This window comes from Oculina patagonica, chromosome 13 (assembly GCF_052425735.1).
Source record: "Oculina patagonica isolate OP01 chromosome 13, crgOcupat, whole genome shotgun sequence".
Taxonomy (NCBI): domain Eukaryota; kingdom Metazoa; phylum Cnidaria; class Anthozoa; order Scleractinia; family Oculinidae; genus Oculina; species Oculina patagonica.
This window is the reverse complement of record NC_135770.1, coordinates 19,422,862-19,441,148: the sequence shown is the minus strand read 5'-3', so window position 1 is coordinate 19,441,148 and position 18,287 is coordinate 19,422,862. Positions and strand designations below refer to the sequence as shown.

The 18,287-nt window shown below is 37.6% G+C and overlaps 1 protein-coding gene and 2 long non-coding RNA genes across 4 annotated transcripts in view; all 3 read left to right on the top strand.

Annotated features, from left to right (window-relative positions):
* LOC144634530 (MAM and LDL-receptor class A domain-containing protein 2-like) overlaps positions 1–18,287 on the top strand; it is a 75,483-nt gene that overhangs the window by 17,865 nt on the left and 39,331 nt on the right. The window contains exon 11 of the mRNA XM_078493505.1: positions 17,754–17,907. Within this exon, the coding sequence (XP_078349631.1) occupies positions 17,754–17,907 (154 nt within the window). The remainder of the gene's footprint in view (positions 1–17,753; positions 17,908–18,287) is intronic.
* Positions 6,049–10,055, top strand: LOC144634741 (uncharacterized). 2 transcript variants are annotated; one of them, XR_013567253.1, is made up of 3 exons: positions 6,052–6,799; positions 7,566–7,686; positions 9,192–10,055. It is a non-coding gene; the product is annotated as an uncharacterized LOC144634741 (long non-coding RNA). The 2 variants fall into 2 exon arrangements; XR_013567252.1 differs by having other exon boundaries at positions 6,049–7,686.
* On the top strand, positions 11,535–15,677 carry LOC144634742 (uncharacterized). Its single transcript, XR_013567254.1, has 3 exons — positions 11,535–11,670; positions 14,456–14,564; positions 15,557–15,677. It is a non-coding gene; the product is annotated as an uncharacterized LOC144634742 (long non-coding RNA).

Sequence of the window (18,287 nt, the reverse complement as noted above, 5' to 3'; positions counted from 1 at the left end):
CGCGAAAATAGAACGGCCATATTTCGCGGGACTTAAATTTCGCGATTTGGCCAAAAAAAATGAGATTACGGGAACTTAATTTCGCGAAAAGTGTCAAAATACTGGTCTACATTAACAAACAGTAAGTCTCAAAATTGGTCCAACTGATTTTAATTTTCCACTGCAACAGTTTCCAATGACACTGAACAAAACCATATAACAAAACAAAACTTTAAAAACAGTTTAACATGTTCCTTTGCAACAAAGTAGAGCTGTGAAAGTGATAAATGATCATCGCAGTGAATTTCCAATTTAAGCAATTGGAAATGAAGAAGCCTGAAAAAAAAAAAAAAATTAAGGGCTTCAACGGGATTCGAACCCGTGACCTCCGCGATACCGGTGCGATGCTCTACCAACTGAGCTTCAATAGCTCAGTTGGTAGAGCATCGCACCGGTATCGCGGAGGTCACGGGTTCGAATCCCGTTGAAGCCCTGAATTTTTTTTCAGGCTTCTTTATTCCAATTGCTTAAATTGGAAATTCACTGCGATGATCATTTATCACTTTCATATCTATCCGCAGTTCATACATGAATTATTTCATATACATTACATCAAAGTAGAGCTAGTTTGACGGTTGTACCAAGGTAATTACTGAAGTAGTAAACTGACGGAAACGTTTACTGAAGTAGTAAACTGACGGAAACGTTGAATATTCATAACGAATTATATAGAAGGGTATTAAATTTCGCGTCGTTATTTTTCGCGAGAACCTTTTTTTCGCGGGTCTTAAATTTCGCGATTTTTTTTTGAAAATCGCGAAAATCGCGAAAATTAAGTCCCGCGAAAATAAGTAACAACAAGGTACATGTAAACACTTTCTACCTAACGAGAGAATTCAATAACATTATAATCTCATATTACGAAAAAAGGACCTTATCGTCGCGATAGTCAATTAAACGGTCGCGAACGTTCGCTGAAAATTATATCAAGAACATTTGCCTGTGAGAATAGTACTCATTCAGCGAGTTCGAAGCTATATAGCTAAATGAATCTGTATATTCTTGAAACATAGTGTTTATGTTTAACACTCTAAAAAAACCCTTACTTGGGCTGAACCCGTCACAGTTCACAACAGTCCGCAAACTGGTTAACTTGCTGACACTAAATTTGTAACAGTTAAAAAGTGTTTTTGAAAAAAAAAAAACAAATGCGGATATGAATTATCTCTGACTAATTAAATGCTTTACAGAGCTTTCTTTCCCTTGACATACAGCTTAATATTAGATCTCTTTTACTACTAGGAACATGAGCAACTTTGAACAAGCCTAGAAATCGAGGAAACAAATGTCGCTTTCCTGTTTTTAGGGCCTTCAATACTTAGGTCAAAATGTTGACAAATGTCTTCCAAATCTTTGAGTTTGAACTTGGAATGAAGTTTGCCCCTTCTTTGCAAGTCACATATGTCTTCCCCCCTGTACTTCAATGTATGTAAAAAGGTTTATGTCGTCATACACCGACTGCCTCATCAGTGCCAAGGCTTCCTCTCTTTCCCAGTCTTCTGCGTCTTCGTCATTGTCTGTCTGGCCTTCTTCATCTGATTCTTTTCCCTGGTCAGATGGTTTCTTCCTCTGCTTTGCTGCGAGTCTGGAAAATAAGCTGCTAATCTACTTTGCAGTGCGCCATTCCGCTGGTTTAAACCTGGCCATTCCACGACTGTCCTTTGCAAATCGCATCTCACGTGAGACCTACCAAAGATAGCGCAGGGTTTGGAGGGATAAACGGTTTTGTAGACAACATTGTCATGCAGGGCACACTTTATAATGAAATAACGTAAAAGAGCGAAAGATCCATCGCTATTCTCCAGTCAGAAAAATATCGCTTGTCTATAGCTAACAATAGACATTTATTGCAGCGACACGTGACGGCTTTACCCCCTGCCCAGTTTACTGTCAAAAGTTTCCTATGCCGTGAACATATTGTCATTTGTTCTATCTCTTGGTCGCTCAACACAGGCCAGCTCTATGTCATTAAAGATGTGAATATTGTTCATCGTGGTGTAAGATAGGTAATGAACGTTTATTCGTTTGTCTCACGATAGAATCGCTTTGAGATGTTGATCGCGACGTTTCGACTGCAATACTGCTAGTCTTCATCAGGCGATGAGGTCGATTGTTTACGCGTCGCTATTTATGCACGTTGGTTCGCTGTGATTGGTGCATTTCGATCCTCATTATTATTCCGACTAACAGATAAATAGCGACGCGTAAACAATCGACCTCGTCGCCTGATGAAGACTAGCAGTATTGCAGTCGAAACGTCGCGATCAACATCTCAAAGCGATTCTATCGTGAGACAAACGAATAAACGTTCATTACCTAGGCCAGCTCTATTTAAGATGAGGTCCACTTCTGAAACACAGACACGCGCGTGTTGCCCGCGTGCTCCGCTTGCCCCAGAGAACGCAAATATCCACTCACGTCTTTTCTACAACTTAGTAAGACGCATTTTTGTCTTCTTCTTTGACACCTTCGCATCTGGAGTGAGACGAGTCAACCAAAATGGAAATTGAGCAAGCCATTTCATTACTTCTCTATCTTCCCTAAAGCGAAATTGACTTTTGTTTTTGTTTCCCGTTTCTTGGGTAACATATTAATCAAATTAATGAAACAGAGCGGCGAAATTCGCAGTGTAAAACATTCCGCTGAGGAATTTCAAACAAAAACTGTTTGCGTGCTTGGTTAGTAGACCTGCAATGGGATGTAATCGAATTTTTTATATGTCGAACTTTCAAGTGCTGAATCAGGGACGAACGTTAACTTTTATAATTGCATTTCTTTTGTAAATACTGAACAACTGCTTGCGTGGCGCAAACATAAAAGCACTGGTTTTCTAATAATAAGTTTATGTCATCATGAGGATTGTCAGAATTTAAAGCGGCCTTTTATGTTAATGAACAGCAGAAAGCCACAATTATTCTACAAACTTTAAGGTGAACGTTTTCAATTTATCATTTCTAGGAAAAATATTTTTTCAAATTGTTAATACTGCACTTTGTTTGTTTTACCTTCCTTGAAGCCAGACAAAACGTTTTGTTCCCACGATGAAATATACATGCTTTTCTTGCTGGAAATAATTGAATTAGCACTGATATCACGAAAGCTCAAAGCATTACTTTATGGCGAAGAAACCTATTCCCTTTTCCTCGTGGAGGTTTAGCGTCTTTCAAGGAATTAAGTCGGTTTATTATTAGGAAACATATCAGTTCGCATAGACGGTAACTGTTACAAAAAACTAATATTTTAATTGTTTTCTTTCTGAGGATAACATGTCCTTAGCGTAACTGATATAATTCATAAATAATCAGGGTAGTATAGTAGTACACTTAAAGCCTTTGCTCGAAAGCTGGGTATCGATGTCTAAGACACTAACTCGTGCCGAGACTTTGTACAAAAAAGTTCATAGAGTTCTTCATAAAGCTTCATAATAAAGGGTTTATTTGTAAATTGACAGTGATGAATGGCGAGCGAATCAAAACGGAAGGGAAAAATAATTGAGATGAACAATAAATCATAAATTGTTAACTGTAAATTTGAAAATGGCAAAAAGTATTATATAAATCAGCATTTATCTTAATTAGTGTTACCTCACGCCCTTACCATCCTGCAAATCACATCTCTTACATTAACGAAATTGTTTGTAACGAGAAAAAAGAACTAAAGTTCGATTGTATTAAATAATTGTTTGTTTCCGAATGAAAGCAATCCAACTCATCAATTCCGTGATCGCTCGTGCCACGGATTTCAGGGATATTCCGGTAGTCCATTCCCGTCAATATCTTAAATCCATGCCAGGTTACTAAGCGCTATGATTTATCAGGTTTTTATCTGAATACAAAATCTTGCCAATACGTAGCTGAAAGCAAATAATATTCGCCTCCGCAACTTGTATCTATGGCCTTGACTGACGAATAAATCGATCACAACTAAGCTTCAAGATGGCATATATCGGCGGGAATATCGGAACGTTTTACAAACCTACAGACATCAGCGATGTTTCCACGAGTCTGTTGTCTACTTGTGATCACTTGCGGCGAGCTTTACGATGATTAAGACCAGTTCAATCCACATTGGGATAGTTAAAAGCCTTTCTGGACCGGGATCAAGTATTGAAGGAAAAAGCTATCAGTCTGTTAATCAACGTGGACAAGTTTGCTTTGGTTCGATGGCCTCCCTGAAAGCTGCGTATTCCACTCCTGTCACGCAATCGCTGGCATGTTTCCTTGGCTCTCGCTTGAAACGAGGACGATTTACAGCGAAACCATAAATAATATGGCAAGAAACCACAGCGTTAAGGTTTTTACACCTGTCAGGGGCGCTTAAACGGCGAAATCCGGGTAATGAGATCGACAGCTTCAAAGGAGCCGTAGTGGCCTTGGAAAATGCCATCAGCCGAAGCGGTAAAACAGTGAACCGTTAAAAAAAATTTAAATTCGCTGGTCCAATTTCAACACTGGCCTAAAATGTTTTCCTATCTTTGGTGAGTAACTTGCAGTTAGGTTTATATCTGTATCTTCCCGGACCCTGGAGAAACTGTAATTTTAAAATGCCTAGTTTTGCGATTTTTGAAAATGTTGCGAAGTATGGCTTCTAAGTTTGCATGCAGATCGTGAACAATGTACAGAAAACATTTAATTTAGTATGCATTTAAACTACCAAAGGACAAGTGTTACGCTGATGTGAAATTAAATCTGTTGCTTAAATATATCCAGAGATACACGCTGCTGAAGTTGACCTAAAATCACAACTTTTGTCACGCCATTTGGGCAATTTTTGGGGGGGTGGTCTGTTCTCGTAAACAATAAAGCCAATCAATCAAAAATTGTTACCATGGTTACGAGTTGGGTAAGACCTTTATGCAACATAAATATGGTGGAGATCGGCCGACCCCCTTCTTCTGGCCCCTGCCTGGATCTCTGAGTCACAAGCTCTTAAAATGTAGTTTGTAAACTAACAGTACAAAAACAGATTAAAATAGGATATTTTAAATGTAGTTGGCAAGTTAACAGTATTAAATAGGTTTAAAATAGGATATTTAAAGTGTGGTTTACAAGTTAACAGTATAAAACAGGTTTTAAACATAATATTTAAAATCTATTTGAAATATCAACTCATGATCACGTTTTACAAAAATCTGAATTAAACATACGTAAATTTTTGTTCAGCTGACTAGAATATTTACAATGTGGTTTTGAAATACTAAAAGCAGGATCAACATAGAAACATATTTTAAATACACTATTTTTGCACTATTTTGAGAGGTTGCCTTACTCCCTATCCCCAGTCCCGCCTCCGTTTTATCTCACTTCATTTCGCGCACACTGAAGATCTGAGGAAAATAGACCGACTTATACACGTTTAAGAGCCTCGTAGGTATCATAAGCTTCTAGATATTTTATAGGCAAATCGAAAAATAACAATTAGCAAGTTTTGCCGGTCTGGATATCGATTGAAACCCACTGAAAACAAAACACAGGAGTTCCAGAGGGAACGAGTTGCAAGCTCCCGGCAGACGGACAGCCGTGATTAACGGGATCTGTGAATTAAATGTTAATTAATCTCATACCTGAGACCTTTATACACAAAAGGCGCCTTCTACTTAGCCATGGAATCCCAGATTTTGTTCACAAAAGGAATCTTGTGCTTGTAATCCAAGAATTTCTCCCACCAGCGTACAGCACTTTTTGCAAATTGGGCGCGCTATTGTCACGTGTGTGTTTAATCATTAATTTTACAGACCACGTGATCCGTTCCGGGCCTTCTCGAACCACACCGCCATTTTAAATTTTGCCTTTAGTCGTTATAGCGGAGCTCTACAGCGCGCGCCAGCGCGCGGAGCGGAGCACCATGGGTAATGCGGGTACGAGAGAATTTTTGTAAACCCAGGAGGCCGAAAAAATTTGGTGCGTACGCCCGTCGACCGCGCGCGCGTACAGACTCTCGGGGAGGGGGGAGGGGAGTCCCAAGGCAACCCAAGCAGAGGGGGGAGGGGGAGACAATCTTCTGCCTCCTTCGCCAGAAATGAGTGAGGTAATCGACTAAGATCTTTGATATTGGACATCCATTTTATGGTCAATTGACAGCTGTCAAAACAACGTATCCGCTGACCAGTATCACATGACCATATCGCGGGCTCAGGTTTAGAACTAGTCAAGGTCGCGTGTTTTTTTTTTAAGTTGACCGCTGACCAAGTGATAGCATTGCTATTGGTCCGCGGGCGCAAGTTCTTTTCCATGGTCAGTCCATTTAGATTTACATGAAGGACAAAGTGAACAACCCGGTCAGTTTGAAAGCTGAACGAAGCACAAGGAGAAACCGAGCAGGAAAAAGAAATGTCTCCGTAAATATTTCTCGGTCTACCCCGTCTAAAGGCTTTACACATCATGGAAGTTATGGCAAACGATAAGGGCTTACGGGGAGATCCGAAAAAAAAAGCACAGGTGGAGAGCGAGCGAGTTTCTACCGTTTCGGCGGCTGACCAGCTCTAGTAATTGAGCTAAACGCAATTAACTGAAGTGAAGGAAAAAAAGAAGTGTCAATAGCTACACGGATGGAAAAGGCTGAAATAGACCTTCGCAGATAATTCAAAGGTCGGTGGTGCTGGAGTAAGTTATAATTTATAGCTTACACATGTACTACGCGGTTGGATAATAATACGAAAAACTGCGGCCGCTTCGCCTCCGATTAATTCATGAGCTGGTTGAAAGCTTTGTCCTGCTGAATTGCTGTGAATTGACAAGCATTCTCCGACTTCAAATATGAGGTAACAAACTTTGACTTTACTGAATACACTAAGTCCATGTTTTTTGTGAAAATCTGTAATTATATGCTTACACATGTACTACGCGGTTGGATAATAATACGAAAAACTGCGGCCGCTTCGCCTCCGATTAATTCATGAGCTGTTAATGACTTAATGTTTTTATTTAAACTCCCAGCTAAACTTAGTGTTTTAGTTTTTTTAATTCATCTATTTATTCTTATTTACTCGCTGTTGGAATTCGTTTGAACGAACTATTTTAGGGTCGTGGACGAATACGCTAAGAGATCGTTACGTTGCGAATTTCTTGCGTTGACACGTTTTTACCACACCTTAGCAGAAACAAAAAAAAAAACTCAGTTTATTTCCACATAAAACTATCTTAGTTAATTATTTTTAGTAATTTTACAAAACACAATTGTTCGCTCTACTTGTAATTCATGCCATTTTAGACACTGTATGCAGCTGTGTATGCAAACTTACATTGACTATCACTATGACAGTGTTGAATGTGTATCTTTGCAATGGCAATGTTTTTTCTATACAAGTAAGTTAACAAGAAATCTCCAAGAAGAAAAGCTAAATATCCCATTGTAGGAAGGAAGGGTCACTACACTGAGTGTATAAACGAAAGAGGCTAATATTATTATATTTGATGAGATCCATTAAATAAGACAGAATTTTTTATAAATTCTTTTTATAAACAGGGCCATTAATTAGAGCTAGTGTGGTGGTTTTTAATAGATTATTATGTCAATCCTTCTTTTAGGTATTGTTATATTCTGCCATTAAGCCGCAATGAATGAAGAATACCTACTGGCTACAGTCAAGTTTTGTTGAACTTGGTATAGAATGCTCTGTGCAAAGTGGACAACAGCAAAGTAAATCAGGTATCTAGTTTATATTAGTTATAATTGAAATATGTTTTTATTCAGTTTCGTTCTTTTTTTACCCAGCTGCTTTAATCTGCATTTGGTTGCTGCTGATCTTCTTACTTTGTGAAATATTTGCATTCATTATTCAACTCCTCAATGGAGGTTGCCTATTCACCGAGTTAGGATTTCGAGTTGGATTTCGAGTTAGGATTTTGAGTTGGATTTACGAGTTCGATTTTCCAGTTGGATTTCGAGTTAAGATTTCGAGTTGGATTTCAAGTTAGGATTTCGAGTTGGATTTTCGAGTTGGATTTTGGAGTTGGATTTCGAGTTAGATTTCGAGTTAGGATTTCGAGTTGGATTTTCAAGTTGCTTACCGTACTAAGCACTCCGGTTAGCCTACTATACACGCCAGTTAGCTTACTATGCACTCGGGTTAGCCTACTACACACTCCTGTTAGCCTACTATTCACTTTGGTTAGCCTACTATGCACTCCAGTTAGCCTGTTTATGGTTAGCTTTCAATAATTGTAATGGGTTTTGCTTTGTCAAAAAAAATCCAACTCGAAATCCTAACTCGAAAATCCAACTCGAAATCCTAACTCGAAAATCCAACTCGAAAATCCAACTCGAAATCCAACTCGAAATCCTTACTCGAAATCCAACTCGAAAATCCAACTCGTAATCCTATCTCAAAAATCCAACTCGAAAATCCAACTCGAAAATCCAACTTGTAATCCTAACTCAAAAATCCAACTCGAAAATCCAACTCAAAAATCCAACTCGAAATCCTAACTCGAAATCCTAACTCGGGAGTTAGTTTGTCTCTCTTCAATGACATTCAAAACAACTACAATGTATTAGTAGACAATTTAAATAATTAATATTTCACTAAAAGTATGTTTTCATGAAATGCCTAGATCTTGTACCAGAAAATATCTATACCCTATCCTCGCTGTGGAAGGTTAAATGGTTTGAATGCCACCTCCCCTCACAAACTCCTCACAAATTCCAATGTGTGGTTATGGCAGAAATCCATGGCCATCTCATCCTCAGTGTATGAACCAGTGAAACAAGGCATCAAAGAGCCTCAAAACAACATGGAGCAGGAAAACAATAGCTTCAAAACAGACATTTTTCACAGGTTCTTATACCAAGGAAAACCCAAATATTCAGATCCATCCCATGTAAGGTCAATGGAAGTTCTAAAAGGGCTAGCGGGAGGGAGAGGGGGAGGGGGGTTGATTAAAGGCCAAACCTTTTAATTACCGGTAAGAGGGGGTGTTAGGGTTTGCAGTGATGCTTTGAGTTTATTAAAATATTTAGTTGACTTTGCAGTTATCAGTAAAAAAAATAGTCTGTGCTGATCCATCTATGTTAAATATCTAATGGATCCTTTTGCATCCAGTGGTTTGGCTTCAGTTAAACAAGCTCAAGTTAAGTGTTTTGTTTTATAAATTATTGATATTGATGACAATTAATCAATTTTAATTTAATCTGTGGCATTTGACTTTTTTCAGGGTTAACATGAGTTGCAGAGTTTGCAGTGCCACAGACACAAAAACAGACAAGGACAAGGACATAAATAGAAAACAGGAAAGATTAAATCCAGCTCGATGTTTGGGTGTCGTCATGATGCTATTTTTAAGAGACTAGTAAATTACATGTAAATTAAAATCAAGAAAAGCTGCAAATAAGCAAAATTTAGATTTTAAATGTTAACCTATTTACAGTGTACTTCAGAAAACGACTTCTTGATTGACCTGTCACTTTCACATCTTGTTAGATGTAACAAGGGAATTATGAAGTGATCTTTTCAAAAATATGCAGCGAAAACAGTAACAGCAGAAATGGTGGTAGTTTAAAATTGCTATTTTCAATGTTTTGACTGGTAAGAAACCACATGTGACCAAGCTAAAATCTGTTTGGCCAGTTAACATGACCTGCAAGTGTCCAAATGTTTTGAGCCCTCAACTACACAGGACTTACATGTAGTTGTCTAATTATATGATAAGATCTTTGGTTGACTTTGGGGGAGGCAGTGGAGTTACAAAGCAATGTAATTATTTGAATTTGGATTAGTTATGCTGAAACTGGTGGTACTGTAATTCTAAAGTATAGGTGAGTTTAAAACCGTTATTGCAAGCAATATGCATTACCAATTTCATTCTTATGTATTGTATGCTGTGTACAATTTATAAGAACAGCTATATTTTTAAAATAAGTGAAATATTCTAAAGCCAGATAAAATTTGCAGTATCCATAAGGTACCATGTAGCAACCAAATTGTGACTCACTTGCTTACTTTGTGAACTCCATGACAAATGGGCAACATGACTCCATAAAGATGTGGACAATAATACAAACAAATTTTTAAAAGAGTAGTCAAAGTATTGATGTTATATTTTTTCTTGCATAGTTTTATACACAAGCAGACATGATTCTATTTTTTTTTCTGGGTAATCAAATAGCAAAACTGAGTTTGAGACTCACAAACAATATTCTAGCTTCCCAGAATTTTTGCTTTTTTTTCTGTAAGTGAAGTGAAACCCCTTAAGAGGAAGGGGGAGTCAAAAGACATGTAAAAGTGAACAAGGTGCTATCTTCTTTTTTTTTTTTTGGGGGGGGGGGGGGGGGGGGGGTTGGGGATGGGGTGACCCTGTTCGGTGGAATGACAGAATGTCACTTCTTTGTTTCCGGAGTTAGGTTCACCCCTGTTTGCTCGCAGTTAGCTTTATTCATCTGGTTTGCTTGCGGTTAGCTTTCACTCTAGTTTGCTTGTGGTTAGCTTTCACTCTGGTTTGCTTGGAGTTAGCTTGGTTTGGGCAACATGCTGTAAACCATTAGCTATAACCTCTGCCATTTCCATTCAAAATTAAAATATCGGCAAATAGTGAAAATGAAAATGAATAAATGAGTGAATGAAAAAAATTAAAATCAACCTTATTATAAATGTAGATGTTTGTTATTTCCTTTATACTCTAAATGTAAAGTGATTTTTTTCTTTCTTTTAAAGCTGGTAAAGCAACAACAAAAATGCCTTATTTGCCATGTGATATGCCTATCTACCCCGACATGCAGCCCTAGTCCTCCCTCCTTTTTTTCTACATGAAGGTAACATAATTGCCCGTTTTGCAACATAATTTCCCATCCAGACTTCTTTATGATAATGCTTTCGGTGGAATTATAACATTTTGATTGATTTTGTTTGTTCTCTTATTTGGTGTTGCTGTACATGGTACCCGGAGGGGGGGGGGGGGGGATGGTACTCCCATATAAGAGCTATACGGGTATGTGCCGCTCAACATGGTATGCTTTTTGTCTCTCTGACTCTGAAACAGGGTATACAAATCACCCTTTTGACTCTAGAACAGGGTTGATTGTTTTCCCAGAATCCTGATTAAACACTATCAAGTATATAGCTATGAAACTTCGCTCCTTTCATCGCTTTATCTCCAAGCCACAGACGAAAGTCAAGTGAGAGCTTTGTGATGTACGGTAGTGTTTTTATATCTATCTTCATATATTTCCATTGTGGATATTGCTGGAACAGGGTACCTACTTTGCAGTGTTTGTCTGGAACAGGGTCGCAAATTGAACCTTTTGTCTCTGGAACAGGTCCAGAGTCTCAGCAACTCAACGGCACACCCCCATAGTAAATTTTAGGGAGTACCCCCCCCCCCCCACCCCGGACACGGTAAAAAAGAAATAAGGAAAAATATTAATTATTATTTATTAAAAAAATAAAACGAATATAAAATTCTTAGCCTTAAAGTTTTACAATGGCCAGAATTCAGAGTTCAATAAAGTGCAAAATAATTAACTGGGGAGCTCCGCTTTTAGGCTTGCCTAAATTTATATATTATAAACGAGCTCAGAGTTGTACACGTATGTTCCATCATAGTTGGTTGAAATCTCAACTGAAATAGTTTCTTAATCGACGATTCACCTTCGGAAAGATGCATTTTCCAGCCGTATGGATTGATGACACCGTTAAAGGTAAGCTTGAATTGATTTAAGCACTTAAAAGATCTATCACATAAGCACATGTACACGAAGCAAAAGTTGTGTGTATCTTGAACCTCCAGTCCGGGGGAAACTGCTTTGAGAAATCTGGAGTAAAATTACGGAGAAATACTTCACGAGGGAAAAGTCAGTTATTGGAGGAAGTTTCGAGAAACCAAGGGCTGGAGTAATCGGGATTCTATACTGTAGTACATTATTCATGTCACTGCACTGTAATTTCAACTGAACAGAACGTTCAGTAAGCTTTACAAGTTCAGTTCACTTCAGCCTGCGAAATAATTTATAGACTAAATCCGATTTCTTTCGTATGCAAAAACAAAGTGAAGGAATCAGGCTCACTAAAATATTTCGTTGCTTGGATTTTATAAATTAATGCCTTGATTTCACTCAATTTTTATGAAGATGCAATCAGTTTAGTTTTTTACATTGTACATATTACACGTATGTGAGTGACCTAACTATTAGGACCTATTTTATTGTAATATGGTTTAATTTCGCCCCACTTTTCCAACCCCTTCCCCTATCAATGTGGTAGTTTGTTTTCATGAGCTCTTTGCTACAATCATACAATATTGGATTGCGAGATGGGAGATGGGGGTATTTAGAGCAGAGTACAGGGCTGCAATAGCAGTCAGTCACCAGACATTGGCTTACCAAATTTGCTCATGTCCGATGAAATGGCAATTGTAGTCGGACATAATGTACGGACAATTTTTTGATCACAAATTCATTTTACGGCAACAAATTGGTAATGTCCAACCACAATTTTTTTTTTTGGCGACCACGATGGTGTCTTAGTAGGAGATATGTCCTTTCAAGTGAAAAAACTTATTTGCAGCCTTGAGAGTGTGATGAGATTTAATAAAAACAAGTGTTAAATTTGCCATGCGATAATAACTGCCATTACATGTACATTTTAGTATATACTGTAACACACAGGTGAATAGTGCTTTACACAGTGCTGATTGGTTAACTCGGAGGTGATTAGCAAAGTACTATTCAACTCTAAGTAGTCAAGGAGAAACAAACTGCCTTCAAGCGTCGCTTTGTTTACCAAAAGTGATGTTTTGATCCGCTTGTTATTCAACTTGTGTGGTACATGTACATACTAAAACAGTTATTCACCTCAGTGTCAGTGAACATGGTGGATTACTATTCACCTCCACTTCGGTGAATACCAGTTCTTGTTCCTCGCGAAGCGAGGCCGAAGGCCGAGCGTAGCGGGGTGTATAATTTTGTCCCTCAAAGGGCTCAGGCGGGATGAAATCTCGTGTGGAGTTTACGGTCATATATATATATATATATATTTGTGAGCTTGGTGTCTGGCAGAAATGACGTCACACGACCGCGCGCTGGTGGCCTAATGGTGTGACGCGCTGGCTTGAAATCAGATCTTCGGGACTGTGGGCGGGGGTTCGAATCCGGCTAGGTTTTTTTTTTTTTTTTTTTTTTACTATTATTTTTTTTTGTGGGTTCGAATCCTGAGCCTTTCATTTTTATCGTTTTTCTTTTCGGATTAAAATAACACTGATTTGCACATAATACTCCCTCAACGCCTATTCAGGCTATAAACTGCTGGGTCTGTTATCGTGCAGTTCGTTGTTGTTCAGTTTCTGTTTGTATTCTGTCCGCGGTATTTTGTCGAAGTCTCTGTAATCGTGCAGTTCGTTGTTGTTCAGTTTCTGTTTCTATTCTGTCTGCTGTATTTTGTCGAAGTCTCTATAATCGTGCAGTTCGTTGTTGTTCAGTTTCTGTTTCTATTCTGTCTGCTGTATTTTGTCGAAGTCTCTGTAATCGTGCAGTTCGTTGTTGTTCAGTTTCTGTTTCTATTCTGTCTGCTGTATTTTGTCCGTTACTAGGTAACAATAACCCAGAGCTTCGCGAGGCCCTGCGAGTCACGTATTACTAGTTAATTTTTAATATGTGTCAACAATTTTAAGCTAGGATTGTAGTTTCCGTACCAGACTGGTTTCAGAAAGGTTCCATTTACATGTACATGTAAGCACAAGCCTGGGTCCAGTCCCATGTACATGTATATGTACAGTGACTATACATGTACCCTAAGATAACCATGGATAATATTGTTCTGTCACACAAAACCTTTTTTCAGTCCCATTTCATTTATGGTCTTCATTATTGATCAGCGAGGACTGTAGTCCTAGCATTCTTTTGCCAAGTCTAGCCCAATCAACAGTTTGATTTCAAAATGGCAGCTCTGTACAATGTATATATTATAGATGAATGAAGAAAGTCAGTCACTTGCACATTTAAATCTGCTCGAACTGGTAGCTGCTCTGAATTAATAGCCTGCGTTGCAGACGAACTAAACCCTGGTCTAGTCCGTCTGCGAAATTAAAGGCAGCCGAAAAGCTTGTTCCGATATCTCGCAGGTTTGCAAGGATCTGTGTATTCACTTCTGATTGGCTAGTTTCATATTACTTTCGAACGCGCTTTGTCACTGGACGAAATCAAACTTAAAACTGGTCATGCAAGACTTACTAAGCTAAAATGAAATTTATTTCTAAACACGGGATGAAAACAGTTCGACGTAATCGCCTAAATCAAGAGTCTGAGATGGACAGCTTTTTTTATAAACAGTATTAAAAGACAATTTTGTAATTATCAATTGGAGAAAGTGGAACATTAAAGATTTGCCATGGCTGTTGGCAATTCAAACATGCATTGTGACCTCCAAAAAATTCCTGCAGCGAGCTTGTTTATTTCGAAGGTGATTAATTTCAATTCGCTTCTTTTACAGCTTTGACTGAAGTCTTCCTATGACTTCCTAGCAGTCAAGGTGTACTCCTTCGCTAGCAGTTTCCTTCGCTTGCTGTGTGCGCCTGGAGAGAGATTGTCTGTTACGCAAGGTACTCTGCTATCTTTGGAAATCTTCGCGCCAACATTCTGTTTGCACAGTATAAACAAAGAAAGTCTGTCAGCATGACCACAAAACAAAAGCTTGTTAGAAAGTAATGATAGTAATGTGAAACTAGCCAATCAGAAATGAATACACAGATCCTTGCAAACCTGCAGGATATCAGAACAAGCTTTTTGGCTGTGTTTCACAGATGGACTATACCAAGGTTTTGTCACACATCCGGCTGCGACGCAGGCTATGAATTAAGTGAAAGCAGCATTTTTATTTTAATTCTTAGACAGAAGGCCCAAGGCCATTTGGACTGTACTGAAAGCTTACATTCATTAAGTGGGTGAAAAACTGCATAGTCAAAGGTGCATTATGTTGCATATTCAGGACCAAAACTCATTGTACCCTTTATTATAACCTAGAGTCTAAAACTTGATGCATGACATTACCAAGAGTTCCATAGTTCCACTGTTTGTAAGACAAACCCGTACTATCATCATTACACATTATACATTTCACCCACAATTTCAGATCAAAGTTATGCAGTACAAAGCTACAGCATGGACTTTTTAATTTATTTCATTTTCAATATGATCAAATGTGACTGGTCAACATATGACTGGCAAGACGAAAGGTTGACTGGTCAACTCCCCAATCAGTCCGGACATTGTCGTTGACCAGCCATTATTTCGAACCCTGGGCTTTGGACATGTTAAATCCCAGCTAAGTCCTGGGGGTCAGGAGACCAGGGTTTCAATTGACTGACGCATTATCATCAGAGTTTACATGTTCCTCTAATGATGAACTTACATTATAAAGCTTAAGTGTATCCGAATAAGTGATCACATTTACACAAAAGGAATGGGATTTGTATTTTTTTTAAATGTAATCATGAAGATCATTTCTTAGGGTTTCATAATGTTGTTGTGAGTGCATAATTTTATTATGTAAATTAATTAATTTTTGAAGTCTATTTTTTTATTATCTTTGCAGAAAAATACCAACAGAACAACCTGGCCAAAAGGAAAACCCTGCAGATACATGTACACTTGTTGAGCTAAGAATAAGTTAGAAATAACAATTAAACAAGTATTAAAAGAACCCTTAGCAGCCATGTGAAGCATGTCATGTTCATTTTAACACTGTGACATACAGTAAGTTGCAGTACTATTGCAAAAAAGATTCCATTTCATTGTGCAATTAAATTTTCATTATTTCAATGGTATAGAAAATGATGGAGGCTGAGGTCCTTTACATATACATGTGCAGCTGTATACATATAGTATTACATGTACATGTATTCACAGCGGATTCAAGTTACAAGAGTGTTTAACGGCCACAGTTGTCGTGTTCGTTGTCACCGTTGAATTGATTCCGTTGCGAGGCAAAATGACAGACGTTGCTAGATGGGAATGACGACGTTCTGTCTGGGAAAAAGCATGTTGTTGTTTTCCCAGACAGAATGTTTGCATTCCCGCCTACCAACGTCTGTCATTTTGCCTCGCACCGCAAACAATTCAACCATGACAACGAACATGACAACTGTGGCCGTTAAACGCTCAACTTGAATCCGCTGTATGCACATGTAAGTTTTTTTTTGAGAGTCTTCATAATTAAGTGTTTGAAATCTTTTACAAATTATTTCACACTCAGTGTTTGTAAAGTAAAGTGGACAATTAACTGTTGTTGCTCATTCATAAATTGTGGAATGCACTTTTTAAAGAGTTTGGGAACTTGAGAGTATGAAAGCAGAGTGAGTGTCAGCTAGAAATTTATTTTTGGCTGTTGGTCACTGCTATTGAAAGCCTCAGGCTTGACCTCTAGAGATATATGTTTGGTCATACATAGCCTGCGTGGCCGGCGCTCAAAGGGGAGGGAGAAGGGAAGTTTGAGCGCAAAGCGCAAGTGAGGGAGAGCACGAAGCACGAGCATTCAAATGTTCCTGCTTCGCGCTTGAACTTCCCCTCTCCTTCCCTGCACCTCTCCTGTACAGTGTTGTTTTTCAATAATTACAACAGATACCACCTTTATCCCCATTCTTTCCTTTGTTTTGGTTCAAAGTGAAGCCACACTTAATTGTTGTTTTCATGTACTCGACCCAAACACTTATTATTTTAAGCACCAAATTTTAAATGTATTTGTAATCCTGTTTGTAATTTGTTAAATTCCAACCTGCTTCTGTGGAATCTTGAAGAAGTTTTTAAAATATATTTTAATAGTGTTTTAAACAGCTTAAAAACACCATTTCAAAATATGTTTCAATACTGTTTTAAATAGATTACAAATACAGTTTAAACAGTCAAAAACGACATGAAAAATATACTTTAAACACTATTTTTAATCTGTTTTTCAAAAATAGTTAAAAAATTGTTTTTAAAAAGAGTTAAAAAACATTTTAAAAATAGTTTACAAATAGTGTGAGAATTTAAAATATATTTGTAATCCTGTTTGAATGAAATATATTTTAAATTCCAACCTGCCTCTTTGGAATCTAGAAAACGTTTCAAAATATGTTTAAAATACTGTTTCAAACAGCTCAAAAACACCATTTGAAAAATACGTTTCAATACTGTTTTAAATAGATTACAAATACAGTTTAAACAGTCAAAAACTACATAAAAAATATACTTTAAACACTATTTTTAATCTGTTTTTCAAAAATAGTTAAAAAATAGTTTTTAAAAACAGTTAAAAAACATATTACAAATAGTGTTGTGTTTGGTAAGGGACTGAGAGAGACGGCTGTTAAGAGAAGTAAACTGATACCATCCGAGGTATAAGGTTTTCTTTCTGGTACTCCTAACCTCTATAGGAGATTAAGGCATCAAAGGTGTAGGAAATAAACAAAACACCAGAGTTGTCAATTGTCGGCCTGGTGTTCACTTATGATTATCAGAAGAAAAATAATTCAATTCAAGGAATTTAGGACATAACAGAAATTTGTTACTGAAGAAATTTCTACCTTCTTTGTTCTCGTCTCTTATATGAAGGCATGATTTTTAAGTAGTCTTCTGGAATTAAAATTAAGTGGGGTCCACCACCATTCGGTTGTATTTTAAAAATTCTTTTTTTAGATGAATTCTTAAGTATCCATGGGTCTGTTTTCCAGTATCTTTTATGGCATTCCAACGGTGTGGCGTTAAATAGTGTTGAACTAGCATTTAATCGTTTCTTCTGCCTTTTCTTCAAGGCTGTTCCAGCACTTTAAATGAAACCTTTGGCCAAATTGACCATACAACAACAAGTTCCTATTACCTTCGATGCTACTGGATAATCCGTGATGTTGGTATACGAGAAGCCATCGCTCTGATTTCTGTACAAGAGATAAATCTTCACTATTGCAGGTAAAGGGGAAAGTTAAAAAAAGATTTATTTATTTATGTTTGCCAAGACAAACGACGTCTTTCTACTTTGTGTAACGTTATTTAACCAGAGTTGGAATTAAAATCGGGATTCAAATTGAGGCTTGAATACGAGTTCCAGTTGTCTTGTTTTGATTTAGATAAATTCTGCAGATTGCTCAAGTAGGTATATGTACATGATAACAAAGATAATAATTAGAAGAGATCAATATCGAAAAAGTTTAAGTTATTCACTCTTTATCAAAATTATGTTGCAAACTAAATAACAAACAAGAGGCACTTCTGTAAAAATTAAGTAAGTAAGAATTTACATAGCAATTGACATCGTCCGGAAGCCTGAGTTATGAATAGCTAAGTTTGCT